General features: G+C 35.8%; 1 protein-coding gene across 1 annotated transcript in view; it reads left to right on the forward strand.

Moving 5' to 3' along the window:
* Positions 1–14,682, forward strand: part of sgcz (sarcoglycan zeta) — a gene marked incomplete at its 3' end in the record, with an annotated part of 392,881 nt that overhangs the window by 352,898 nt on the left and 25,301 nt on the right. The window contains exon 6 of the mRNA XM_015390396.1: positions 2,301–2,373. Coding sequence (XP_015245882.1) covers positions 2,301–2,373 — 73 coding nt within the window. The remainder of the gene's footprint in view (positions 1–2,300; positions 2,374–14,682) is intronic.

The following is a 14,682-nucleotide window of genomic DNA, read 5'->3' on the forward strand; positions in this document are numbered from 1 at the left end:
CTATGTAATTTAGATCCCACCATATCCAATGAAAATACTCTGACAGGAATGTTTACATTAGATGTTTGATCGGGCATTTATCGCAATGACTTATCTGCATGTAAACCTAAATCCACACAATTTGAAAAAAAATGTATTGTATGTTATGGTTCCTTGGGTATGTGAGTCTTCCAGGTACAAATTCCTAGGAAGAAAATATTGTTTTATCATTTAACACAAGCCTGATTGTTTTGGGTACGTCACCAATGCCCAGTTGCACTGAAACGGATGCTCATCTGCAAAAGGAATCACTGACTATCGGGTGTTGAGACATTTATTGGCTTAAATTAGAGCATTAAAGTTTCTAAAAAGCCTTTTCAGTTAGTTACTCAATCTTTCCTTTTTTTCTGCATCAAATTATGAATGCCACCAATTCTGAATATTTGTTTAATATTAGAATGACTAAAAATATTTTACTATTAAACTACTCAATAACTGAACTGTAGACAGTCCCTGTCCTCATCCAGATCTGTCTCTACACAATGCTACATCCTGTGGATGTAAGATGTGCAACACAATTGGCCATAAAGAAACTCCAGATCCGTTGTAATAAATAAACACAGCTTCAATGTTTAAGATTGCCTCAAAATGAGCAAAATAAATGTTCCTTAATATGTTGAAAAAGCCAATCTACTGCTATGAATGATATATATGAAAAAATAGAAAATAATCACATTATAATCATTTTGGTCGTAATGTTTGTGATAGATATGTAGGCTGTGTGATCACACAAACCCCATGAACTGAAGTCTGAAGGTTAACTTGCTAAATCCGATATTTACATAGAGCTGAAGGCAATTTGGAAGATTCGTCCATTAGAGGCACTCTGAAAGAATGAGGGCAAAGTTTTAGGGATGAGGTGAATGCTTTTTGTCCTTCACTAAGTGACAGAGAAAGAGAAGACTGACATTGTTTATATATGCTGGTATTTTTCACATTTCAAAATAAGTGACAGTACCACAGAATTTTATGTGAGTTTCATAGAGGGCCTGCATGTTTCAGGTCAGTGACTGTGCTTTGAAAACCCTCCATGGGTATTCTGAATTGGGAAAGGTGCCATCAAACCGAGGGTGAGAAACTCATTAACATTTCATGTACACAAAAGAGAAGCATCAAAATCCCCACAAGAAGCTGGAAAACGAAAGTCAAATTGTTGTTGGCAAGACGAAGAGCATTACTGTATATACAGTAGGTCCCCAACAGTAAAACATTTCCCTTTAATTTTTCTAATTTGCAAAGACTTGAGTTTTGGATCAGTTTTCTGAATTTCTTTCAAAAGATACTTGTCTGCTTCATTTTCAAACACCGAGTCAGCCGTCTTGTTATCTGTGAGCCCACCAGTGACTTTGCCTCATGCAGTATTAAATTTGCCGCGGTGCTGAGCTTTCACTATACCCTCTATCGTCTCAGCAAGAGCTACTGCCAAACATCTGTTCACAGCTGCAGAGGTGGCTGCTGGACACAGGGGGCTAAGCACGTCTTTATATCAGAGGCAACCTTATTCCTTCCATGGAAAAAGGCGTGTGTTGGAAGAAGGATAATGCAGTCTCAGCCTAATTAAAGCATGTTAACCAATTACTTTTAGCATTTCCTTTAAAATTTAAAACAGCAGATAATTCAGCATCTGCTTACTAACAAAAATTTATAAAAACAAGATTTTTAAATTAGCTGGAATACTTGCCTTATCCTATTTTTCGTATCTTCACACTCAGCAAACACAGGGTGATGGTTTACCATTAATGCAGAGATCCCACACACCTGCACACACAGTGTTTGCCTCTTTCCCCTCAGGCAGGAGGCTAAGCAGCATCAGGGGTAGAACCAGCAGAGATGCAGTGTCTACCCAGGCTGTTTAATTCTGATGGACCTCTGCTCTGCTCGAGTAGACATTCAGACTTAGTGAAAATGATCTGCTCTTAGTTTTAGTTTTCTAGCTGCTGCCTTTTTCGAAGATGCAGCTACTTTATGTTTGCTTTATGCAGTGCAATTCATGTAATCATGATGCAATGATGTTATCTTTGAGGTATATTTACGCATTTTATTTCCTTTCTTTTCATTATATTCGATGTATCTTGTTTACGGTTTTCTTGTTAACTACCCCATTAACAAATTTTGCTCTGCGCCATCAGTGATTGTTTAATCCATGAAAATTAGTTTAAATTATAAGCAAATATTGCAAGTAATTTTTATGATTACAAAGTAGTTAATGTTAAAATTACTTTTTTGTTTTGTTTTATTTGATTGTTTTTCCCTTTTTACAGGAGACGAAGGAGTAGTGTTTAGCCATTCTGTTGAGACTTCACACGTACGGGCAGAACCATTTCAGGATCTAAAGTAAGTGTTTTATATAACTCTCTGCCATCTTAGTAATCTTTAATGATATGGTACAGTCATTTCTGTAATTGATAGGAAAATAGAACCCGATTCTTATAAATAAATGTATTCTGAACACACAACACCCTATTTAACCTAATGAAACTCAAAATATAGTTTCTCAAAAAACTGAATTAATACTAATTTGAAAGAAATATTTTTTAAAGGAAAAGTCCAGTCAGCAACAAATAATCAATGGGTCAATATTTATATCTAAAACTAATATGTTTGCAGGGATTTGATTAATTTAATGTTAATCAGTTAAAAAAATAAAAACAATAATTTTCGTTGCGATCACTGAGTCTGGGAAAGGCCATGTTTGCTCAAACATAGTAACACCTCACTCCTGACATCTTCCATCATTGATGTCACAGTGCGGTAAGCCTAGCGCCATTTTCCCCGTTTTACAAGCAAAATCAATGGGAACTACTAGACACATCTGCAATCAACAACAATTACTTAAGATTTCCAGAGGACTTCACCATTGAATTTTGTGAGAGCTATAGTTTAACTGACAATGCACACATGCATTGCAGCTGGATGTTGTAATATATCGGGTAAAAGTGAAATAAAAAGAAAAAAGAGTTATTTCACCTTTCCAGTTCATCGTTGGATTGCCAACCTGAAGAGGGAGGATTTGCCATTGAACTTCTGGCCAGAGAAAAACATGTCATAAACCCATTACTCTCTGATTCACATAGTGCACTGGTCATCACCATCATGGATAATAGCGCGTTGTGACAAACACCAGATACAGCAGACTTGCTCAACAGCCGATCTCGCACCGTAACGTCACAAACCGGTAGGTGTCAGTAGTGTTCTTTGACAAACATGGATGTAGAGCACATTCAGATGAAATTACTCCTAATTAAAAACACTTATTGTTTACTGAAAAGTATGTAATAATTTCATACTTAAAGTACTTTCAGAAGTTTGTATTCTGAATGTGACCGGACATTTCCTTTAAAACTGAAATTAATTTTTTTTTGCATTTTACAGTTTAAAAGGTTTGTCTTCCTATCTGTAGGACTGAAGTTTGTAATGTGGTCTTAACCTGTTAGCTTCTATATCAGATTGTGCTTTAATGTACTTCTCACATCAGACAGACAATGGAAATACACAGTGTCAACAACCATTTTCTTGGAGGGATACGCTCCCTGAAATTCCCTTGGGAGTTCTGATCATGCAGAACTCCCAAAATGGGTGGATGGACAAGAAACATGGCTGCTAAAGATTCCACCTAAAATATTAACTTATTACACTGATGAAACAATGAACATTAGGGATTTTAGTTTCATTGTCAGTGGTGCAATACCTCTAAGAACCAATTCTTTCTTTAAACCAAATTTGATTATTTTTAGGTCATTATGCACTTGAGCCTCTTGTTGCATGTTTGTTTCAATGACATCTTGGACACAACCTCTTCTGGCTCTCCTTTTTTTACTGTCGTCGCTTGAGGGGCAGTGCATGGATGTTGTTGTGTTTGTTTCTCTACAAATCACATCACATAACTTTTATGGACTGATGGGCTGCCTTGTTATTTTCATTCCGGTCCACATGTAGATGTCTCTCAAAACAACCTGAGTAGCATTAAAGCCAACAGAGTAGAAAAAAGGGTCCTGTCTTTCATGTGACCAAACCATTACTCACCAGGCCTACAACAGCACTAATTATGCTTTATTGGTAGAGGAGTCAAGTAAATGTGAATCTGCAGAAAATAGAATATCAAAACGGATTTAAAACTTATCCACCATGAGATTTAAATAAAAAAAAATGTTATATTTTAAGAAAGAAATATCTTTAATGTACAGAACTGAAGAGTTGCTGATTTCGTTTTTGAGACAATTTTGTTATCTGAATAGATAAATCAGTGCTAAAGAATAGCCAAAATGTCTTCAGAACCAAAAAAAAAACTGATCTAAGGTCTGGTTACCTAAGCAAGTGTGTGGTCGCCATGACTCAAACGAATAAGAAATTGTACAGCTGTTGACAGAGCTGTTTGGAGAAATGGAGGTGTTTTTTGTTTTTTAAACTCACATGAACAACTTTATAAATACAGCTGGGTGATATTGTTTTGCTTGATTTAATATTCCCTACATGATTTTAAGGTACAGTTTTTGTTAGAAATGTTGAATCCTGAAATACAAACATACTCTTCTCACTACAGTTTTTTTTTTNTATTTTTTAAAGGAAAAGTCCAGTCAGCAACAAATAATCAATGGGTCAATATTTATATCTAAAACTAATATGTTTGCAGGGATTTGATTAATTTAATGTTAATCAGTTAAAAAAATAAAAACAATAATTTTCGTTGCGATCACTGAGTCTGGGAAAGGCCATGTTTGCTCAAACATAGTAACACCTCACTCCTGACATCTTCCATCATTGATGTCACAGTGCGGTAAGCCTAGCGCCATTTTCCCCGTTTTACAAGCAAAATCAATGGGAACTACTAGACACATCTGCAATCAACAACAATTACTTAAGATTTCCAGAGGACTTCACCATTGAATTTTGTGAGAGCTATAGTTTAACTGACAATGCACACATGCATTGCAGCTGGATGTTGTAATATATCGGGTAAAAGTGAAATAAAAAGAAAAAAGAGTTATTTCACCTTTCCAGTTCATCGTTGGATTGCCAACCTGAAGAGGGAGGATTTGCCATTGAACTTCTGGCCAGAGAAAAACATGTCATAAACCCATTACTCTCTGATTCACATAGTGCACTGGTCATCACCATCATGGATAATAGCGCGTTGTGACAAACACCAGATACAGCAGACTTGCTCAACAGCCGATCTCGCACCGTAACGTCACAAACCGGTAGGTGTCAGTAGTGTTCTTTGACAAACATGGATGTAGAGCACATTCAGATGAAATTACTCCTAATTAAAAACACTTATTGTTTACTGAAAAGTATGTAATAATTTCATACTTAAAGTACTTTCAGAAGTTTGTATTCTGAATGTGACCGGACATTTCCTTTAAAACTGAAATTAATTTTTTTTTGCATTTTACAGTTTAAAAGGTTTGTCTTCCTATCTGTAGGACTGAAGTTTGTAATGTGGTCTTAACCTGTTAGCTTCTATATCAGATTGTGCTTTAATGTACTTCTCACATCAGACAGACAATGGAAATACACAGTGTCAACAACCATTTTCTTGGAGGGATACGCTCCCTGAAATTCCCTTGGGAGTTCTGATCATGCAGAACTCCCAAAATGGGTGGATGGACAAGAAACATGGCTGCTAAAGATTCCACCTAAAATATTAACTTATTACACTGATGAAACAATGAACATTAGGGATTTTAGTTTCATTGTCAGTGGTGCAATACCTCTAAGAACCAATTCTTTCTTTAAACCAAATTTGATTATTTTTAGGTCATTATGCACTTGAGCCTCTTGTTGCATGTTTGTTTCAATGACATCTTGGACACAACCTCTTCTGGCTCTCCTTTTTTTACTGTCGTCGCTTGAGGGGCAGTGCATGGATGTTGTTGTGTTTGTTTCTCTACAAATCACATCACATAACTTTTATGGACTGATGGGCTGCCTTGTTATTTTCATTCCGGTCCACATTTAGATATCTCTCAAAACAACCTGTGTAGCATTAAAGCCAACAGAGTAGAAAAAAGGGTCCTGTCTTTCATGTGACCAAACCATTACTCACCAGGCCTACAACAGCACTAATTATGCTTTATTGGTAGAGGAGTCAAGTAAATGTGAATCTGCAGAAAATAGAATATCAAAACGGATTTAAAACTTATCCACCATGAGATTTAAATAAAAAAAAATGTTATATTTTAAGAAAGAAATATCTTTAATGTACAGAACTGAAGAGTTGCTGATTTCGTTTTTGAGACAATTTTGTTATCTGAATAGATAAATCAGTGCTAAAGAATAGCCAAAATGTCTTCAGAACCAAAAAAAAAACTGATCTAAGGTCTGGTTACCTAAGCAAGTGTGTGGTCGCCATGACTCAAACGAATAAGAAATTGTACAGCTGTTGACAGAGCTGTTTGGAGAAATGGAGGTGTTTTTTGTTTTTTAAACTCACATGAACAACTTTATAAATACAGCTGGGTGATATTGTTTTGCTTGATTTAATATTCCCTACATGATTTTAAGGTACAGTTTTTGTTAGAAATGTTGAATCCTGAAATACAAACATACTCTTCTCACTACAGTTTTTTTTTTTTACTTTATTTCTCAATTTCAAATATGAAAATAAATGTAATTACCATTTTTAATTCAAATAGGAAAGACAAAAGTAAAAGTAATCTACACATAGAAACATTTTGCATACTATGTTGAAAATTAAGAATGTTGGTGATGACTGGGCCAGGGTTTTCGCTTTGTGGCATTTATCACTTCAAACATTTCCATGAATGAGGTCATTCAGGCCACATGTAAAATCTTGCCAAAGCTGCCTGTAGAGGATTTTCTCAACTTGCACAAAAGCCTCCCTGAATTCACGATTTGCCTTATCTAGCTTTAGAGCATATTCTGTTAACGTGGTCTTGCACACAGGAGGAAACCATTAAAGATTACAGAACAAATATAAAGAGATCAAGATAGAAAAAAAAAAGAGAGAAGCTTAACACGCATTAAAGTATTGTAAAAACCAATATACTTTAAAATTTCTAAGGTAGATAGTGGGAAAAAAAGACTGGAGAGTGGAGACAGAAAGGAGTGACACTGAAATTTGACACTCAACAAGACTGATAGAGGTGGATGCAGGACTGCTAGAAGTGATAAGGACTGACAAGGAAAGGAAGTGAGAGAGTAGAAGACACTGACAGAAAGAGAGAGAGTTATACTGCTGTGGATAGAAGTTCAAGTTTCTCTTTCAGAGAAACTAGCAACCAGACAGAGATCCAACAGGATCGCACAAGAAATTGTTGCTTTGGTTATAAAATAACTAATTGTTTAGTTATAAAACAACTAAAGCAACCTTTTTAGTAAAAGAGTATGGATATTAAAATGTGGTGCCAACCATGAACTACAGTTTTTCTTAGCATCAGTCTACGGCTGTTTCTGAATTCACAAGAACGCCAGTATGGACTTGTGTCTTCGTTGAGTATGTTCTTGAGAAGAACACAGGAAAGTATGGACTTGGGGAAAACAGGAGCATGCAGCAGAAATATGGGTCAATTGGAACAGATGCGTACTCGTGACATCACCACATGCCCAGCTCGTCTACAGCTGCATTTCACCTCCTGTTATTAATAGTCTCTAGATAATAATAAATTCTGACTTTTTTCATTTAGTGGGGTAATAATAATTAGCACAGTCAGATAAGCACAAATCAAATGAACATTTTGCAAAAATAAAACAAAACAATTTGCCGTCAAAGCTAGCGGTACTTCAGACACGGCTATGCCGAGAGAGGGCTGCTGCAGATGTCCTGAAGTTAGCACTGGCTGCTGTTAGTCTCGGAGGTCAGCTGATTGCTGCGGTCCTCTTAAGTTCAGAATTTTTAATTTTTTTTTATTATGCATTAAATCGGTAAATGGACCTTATAGTGACGATTTAAAGTATAATATTTTCACCTCAAATTATCTCAAAACATATTTTTATTGAACAACAGCAACAGAAAAGAGAACTTTTAACTTTCAATGGACGCTCCATTGAAAGCTGCTGCTGTCGCAGTGCATGCTGGGACAGCTGTCAATCTCAAGAACGGACAAGTCTGCACTGTTGCATATTTGGTAAATAGGGAGGGGCAAGAACATCATCCGGGGAACTTGTCTGTTCTCGGTCTGCTGTTCTTGTGAATTGGAACAGTACTAGGGCTGAGGTTGATGACATTTCACGAGTATACGAGCACATGAGAATGCACAAGTACACATATTGAGAAACGGCCTGAGACTGATGCTAAGAGAAAACTGGAAATTGAGGAAACCAAACACTGCATATAAAGAACATACAAATAAATAAAATATTCCAGTTAGAAATATTCAGTCATTACATAGTGGAATGAACTGAAAACAAAAGAACCTAAAACCAATCAATTAAAAAACTAAACCTGCAGGTCCCTTACGCCGGGCATACACTGTGCGATTTTCGGGGTGATTTTCCATTCAGGCGAGAATCTTTCGATCAGGCCGACTTTTAGCCTGATCTTGCATCGTGAGTCACATAGTGTACAGGGGGTAACGAGTAGCGGCTTCTCACGACCACCTCCCGATTCCGGAATCGTGAGGTCACTGAGTGATTTACCCGCAACGGAGGGGAGAAAATCAAACATCTTTGATGTAAACACAGAAGCATGGCGGGGATGCAGTGGGTGAAATGGAATTCTGTCTGTAAAATTGACAGACCTTAGTAGCCACGTTTTCTCAGCCATGTCTTTTCTTTTTAGGGCTTTCAGCTCAAAAATGCACAAATTGCAAGGCAGTGAGTTTCACTACAGTGAGCTTAATATTCCCCTTCTACTCGTTTGGCTTCTGGATAGACGAGTCAGAGCAGCCCCATCTCACTGCGGTGCTGAGTCCGACGTGATTTTTAGTCGTGCAGTGTGAGCAGGTAGATTTCATCAGAGCGTGGGGTCGAACATAAATCGTGAGTTGTAAGCTCACACTGTACGACTAAACCCTGCGGTTAGTCGTACAGTGTGAGCAGTAGATGCGTACAACGACTGAAAAAAATCGCAGTGTATGCCCGGCTTTAGGATTTTAAGATTATAATTTTTTCAAGTCTCCTTAACAACACTGAATGTGAGCCTCTGACTGAAGGCCATAGTTGCACTGTTAAGGTGTCACCTAGCAAATACGATGCACTGCCCTGTGATTGATTTACATAAAAATATAAAAATGCAACAATCTATGTGGACAGTGAAGACCACTGTCCACATTTTACTATTCTTACTGGCGCTTTTGGATGTCGTCTATTAAACTGAGCTTTATTTTTAGAGTTTTGTCTAAAGCATTTGAAACTGAGCATTGTAAGCTATGCTAAAGACTTCTAATATGGGCCCAATAGACCTAGCTTTTAGGGGGTTTCTTTTGTTGTTGTTTTTTTTTTAATACTGTGCTAAACTCTTTTAAAAAGTTTGCATGTTTTTCTAAAAATTACTAAATCTATGACACCAGGTTTTTTTGTTTGTTTGTTGTTTTTTTTTTTTTTTTTTTTTTTTTACTGTTTATTTTTGAACAATTCCTTAAATACACTAAATTACTAACCAGTGTGTTTTTGACAGCCATCTTAGATTTAGCCTTAGTTTTAGTCTCCAGGATGAAAACTATTATTATTTTTAGTCGCATTTTAGTTATTACAATGTTATAATTTTAGTCAGTTTTACTCAACTAAAACTTAGGTTTTAGTCTAGTTTTAGTCACCTTTATGTTGTAAAAAAAGTGAACCCTTACAATTTAGAATACCAACAAAATTCTTTAGCAAACTGACAGCTCTAGCCTAGATACTGCAATAGCTGGGTATAGAATGCTGCCATGCAGGTCATAATTGCTGTTGGGCAGAAAACTTTGATTTATAGAATTCAAATAAACTTTTTTATATATGATTGCCCTACTTTATAAAAAAGTGTCTCACAGAAGCTGTGAAAATAGCAGTTTTACTTCAACACATCATATTGGTTAATATAGAAGACAGACAAGTTAACAAAATATACAATAAAGGAATGGTTTAAAAAATATAAGGTTTCCATTCTGAAGCAAATATTTCCTGATCTACTATGAATTATGCATTACACATAGATCAATAGAATCTTCATTTCTCCAAAAACAGAAAAACAAAAACAGTTACCACTGCTCAGGGGTCAAAGTAGATTTAAATTCAAAGGGGTCTGATATAAAAAAAAAATACATACAGAACGTTCATAATTGCCTTGTAACGCCATGGCAATCCAGACCTATTGAATTGAATAAATATGCTAAAATGAGAAAATATTTTAATGACAATACAAGGAAACATTTACATAATACTTGAGTTGATAGAAACAATAACTAGGAGAGAGAAATATTCAAAGATCTCTGTACCTTTTCAACTGACTCTTTATCCAATGTTGCAATTAAATATTTTCTTTGGATATAATTTAGAGATACCTTTTGGTAGAAATGAAAGAATGTTTAACATCACCTCTGGTGAGCTTGAAGAAATAAAATCCTGACAGTTAGAGAAAGGGATTTTTTACATTTGACAGAGGATGATCAGCCACATATAGTTTATTGAGCAGGAAGAGACATTTTCTGGAGAGAGAACCATTGGTGTGGAGCGTGAAGTGGAGACTTGCTGCACGTTTCTGCAAAAGCACCACTGGAAGAGCACAGTTTGTCAGAGTTCAGCGTTTGGTACCGGACCATTCCAGGTTATTTTTACCCCTGCCACTGCTGCCATGATCCATCTGTGGGCATGCAGAATGTGAACCGCTGCACGCCAGGTGGGCTGCCTGACCAAACAAGATGCATCAGCACAACTGATACTGCTTAACTTGTCTAACAGATTACAGCACAATTTTACACGTCTGACCAACAACCCGCTAATTTTCATTTAGTTTTGTCTCTTTGAAGAAAAGTCACACCTATGACTTGTCATGTTTTCATCATCAAAGATCCATGTTTAGCTTGTCAGGTTTCGTCACCGTCATGAAGAAAAGAGCATACTTTCGTCATCGTCATCATTGACAAAAACAGTACTGGTATTAACTACTTTTTGTTTTTTAGCCAGTTGTTGTAGCAATTAAACAATTTGTCAATATTTACATTTAATTTACAAACAATAAATTGCTTGTAATTGCTTCTTTTGTCTTCTCATAAAACTAATGCATTTTCTTTGATATATCATTGGAAGTCTCTTTTTTTTTTTTTTTTTCTGAACCCCATCCAGATTCTATAATAAGATCTAAAATGTGTGATAATAATCCATAAAAAATTATTTTACTTGTTTTCTGTAAGCAGGAAGGATCTGCTGTAGCAGTTTCTCTGTCGGATCTGGAGAAGCCTCTGATATTCTGTTTTTGTCCAACAGTCTTCTGAGGGAAATGCTCCCTGTTTTCAATCATTTTCTTCATTTCCTGATAATTCTTCTTTGTGATATCATCTCCACAGGTTCTAGACGAGTTCCTAAAACAGAGCGGCCCTTTTTTAATCAGCTTGTTCAGCTTATTAAGTCATTTGTTCTGATGTTGTTACCCCAGCGGATGATGGCAAAACAGATCACAATCTTCACAACAGATTTGTAGATTTAAAAAAATAATAATAAAAAATAATTGTCCAGCTAAATGTAGGGCATAAAAACAATTTGAAAAATAAGAGAGCTGTCAAAAAGAAATATTTTTAATCAGCTTGATAAAAATGAGTCTTTCTGTAAGAGCTTAGGAAATTTCTTTTAATTGCTTCATTTTTCTTCTCATAAAATTACTGCATTTTCTTTTATATATAAATAGTAGTTTATATTTAATCAATTTGCTAAACCCTTTCTAAGTTCTATAATAAGCTATAAAATTTATAATATTAAACCAGTAGAAATAATTTTGCCTTCTATGTGTGCTTTTTTGTGCTAAAATATCATACAGAATAAATTACTTGGATAAATGCAAAGCTAGGTTTTAAAGTCCAGACTTTAGAGCCAGAGATGTCCATTATAGAGGCAGAGTTTACTCAATCTATTCTTAAACTTTGTTGATAATATGCCCCCTCTTCTTTTCATGCATTTAATTTTACACCTGCTTGATACCAGCACTCCACTCCAAACATCTCCATTTTCTCTACTTCTTCCATCTCATTATGAAAAGTTGAGTGTTGTGCGGTGAATATACAGTAAATGGGACATGTAATGAGTGGACTGAAACCCTTTTAAAGATTAATGAGCTGTCCAACCAGTGACATAAAGAGAAGAAACCATGGAAACCTACAAGAGAATGGGTGTTTACATAATCACAGGATAAGAAAATGCTGGAAAAAAAATCATAGTATAGTATAGAGTATTATAATAAATTAGGTTTATTTTGGATTCTAAGTTGGCTTCAGGGTCATTTTAAGTGCTCTAATTTTACAAGTTCTTATTCATTTCTGTCGTTTTTTTTTTTTTTTTTTGATAACAATAACCAATAACCATTGCTTTCTTTAATTCTAAGAGGTCAAAAGGTTTGGGTTTAGAGAACATTAATTCAAGGCACTAGTTAAAATTATCTTTTTTTTTCCCTGACCTAAACTATTTGGTTGCTGTCCTTTTCTTTTTTTAAAACAAAATATAATGAAATTATTTGCTTCTCCAGAAGAAAGGAGTCAAGGTTGTGCTGTTATGTTGAACATGTGTCACAAATCTAATTTTCAAAGTGTAATTTTTCTGTTCATCCTAATTAATGGTCTCATGTCACATTTATCACAGGGACAAATCTCTACAGCACCTTTGAAAGAATGTAATTCATTGGCTTAAACAACTGAGTCCTGACCCAAGGCTCTTTTTTAAAGTGCTTTTCAGAATCTGCAGAAAACTGTTGTTCTGTAGTTATGATTGATAAATATTGAATTAAAATTATAATTGTAATTTAACAATAAAAAATGTATTTTTCTAATTAGAATAATGACCACAAACATATCTCTCATTTCCACTGGATAATTGCGATCAATGGGCTGCTAACATTTAATGATTAGACTTAACAATTTGGATGATCAGTTATCAATCATTAACTTAATTTCTCAGTAAATGCAGTAGTTCAAACAGGTTATGGACATAGGGTTTGTTTGACAGCTGGTAATCAAAGTAAGTGAATTAGTAATCAAAGCTAGGAATCAAAATATTAGCTTGTTGGGATGTTTGGAGCACTAACTTTTAGAAACAACAGATCACTTATATAAACTTATCTCAGAGACATCCATCTTTATCTGTGCTAAAATGATTTAAATATTAAAATGTCCTGTTAAAAGCATTTTATAGAATTTAGAAAATACAAACTACTAAGCACACTGGACCTCATGCAGCAATATTTTTGTATTCCTGTCATAAATGTCTCTTACTTCTCCTGGGCTCCTAAATGCGACACATCAAATCAAACAAACGTTCTTAACTTCAGGGAATGATCCTCATAAACCTGATGCAGTCCACCTGTGATCAACTTCAGCAGCAGAGCACATATGAACACGCGATGCTTATGTGTTCAGTGGAACCTCAGGATAAGAGTTCAACAAGCTACACTGAGATGTTCTGACTTGAGGTCAGAAGGCAGCATTGTGCCCGAAGGGGAAAAAAAAAAATACATACCAAAATGAACAAAAGGTTGATTAGGGTTGAAATCGTGGATTTCATTGGTCCTGGAGGATGACTTCAATGCCACAAGTTCTGAAAAACAGAAATCTGAGCATAACCTAATTTAATAGAGGATGATGCCACAAAAAAGCACTTTAACCTTTTGTGTTTAAAATGTTAAATCCTGGCTGCAGTCAGAACATAACAAAGGGCGACCAAAAAGACATCTGAGAGCTGAGGAATGCAATGTAGATGCAGTAGATGACTCAGGAAATACTATGGACATTTTGGAGCATTCAAAGTGGACAGGATGAAATCTGCTCTAATACATAGTTTAGACAGGAGTTAGATGAGGATATTCTTGTGTCTCAATATTCGGTGCATATTTATGTAGCTTAAAGTGAACCACAGGTAGGCTGTACCTTCAGCTAGAGGCAAATTCCTCTAAAGGTGACCATCGCTGGATTGTTTGTGGAGGTAATGGAGAGGTTGCAAGCCCCAGAGCAGAGAGAACTATTAAGGCTTCATATGTTCCTGCCTCTACCAGGATTAATGCAGTGATCATGTTGTACACTATTTTGGAGCAACTTAATAGATTTAAGGAAGCAGCATCAGAGTCCCAACCATGTTGTTGGAGTGGGGGTTACGTTCCCGCTACTGCCTGGACGAAAATAGTAGGAAATATTTTTTGTAACTTATGGGAGGGTTTTTTTTTTTTACAATGGGCCTTTTAGAAAGACAAATGTTTTGGACAATAAGCTGATGGCCGGCGAGGCCTGTTATCTACTGTAACTCCCCCTCGACCCTGGGCCCGGGAAAACTAACCTGTTTGTTCCATCCTGATTGACTGCATCGATCTAACTCTTCTTATCTTCAGTGGGTCTGTCAGCTTCTAGTGATCCAGGCAGCTGTTTAGGAAGGGAACATGGTGTAATTCAATTTATCATAATTTAATTGAATTCATAACTAGCTCCTTAGAAACTGCACGACTGGAAATAACATTAAACCTTATGCTTCGCTATGCTGACCCTCTGTCTGTAATAATGAATAGTCTACCTTACC

This window comes from Cyprinodon variegatus, unplaced genomic scaffold, assembly GCF_000732505.1.
Source record: "Cyprinodon variegatus isolate N-32 unplaced genomic scaffold, C_variegatus-1.0 Scaffold496, whole genome shotgun sequence".
Lineage (NCBI taxonomy): Eukaryota > Metazoa > Chordata > Actinopteri > Cyprinodontiformes > Cyprinodontidae > Cyprinodon > Cyprinodon variegatus.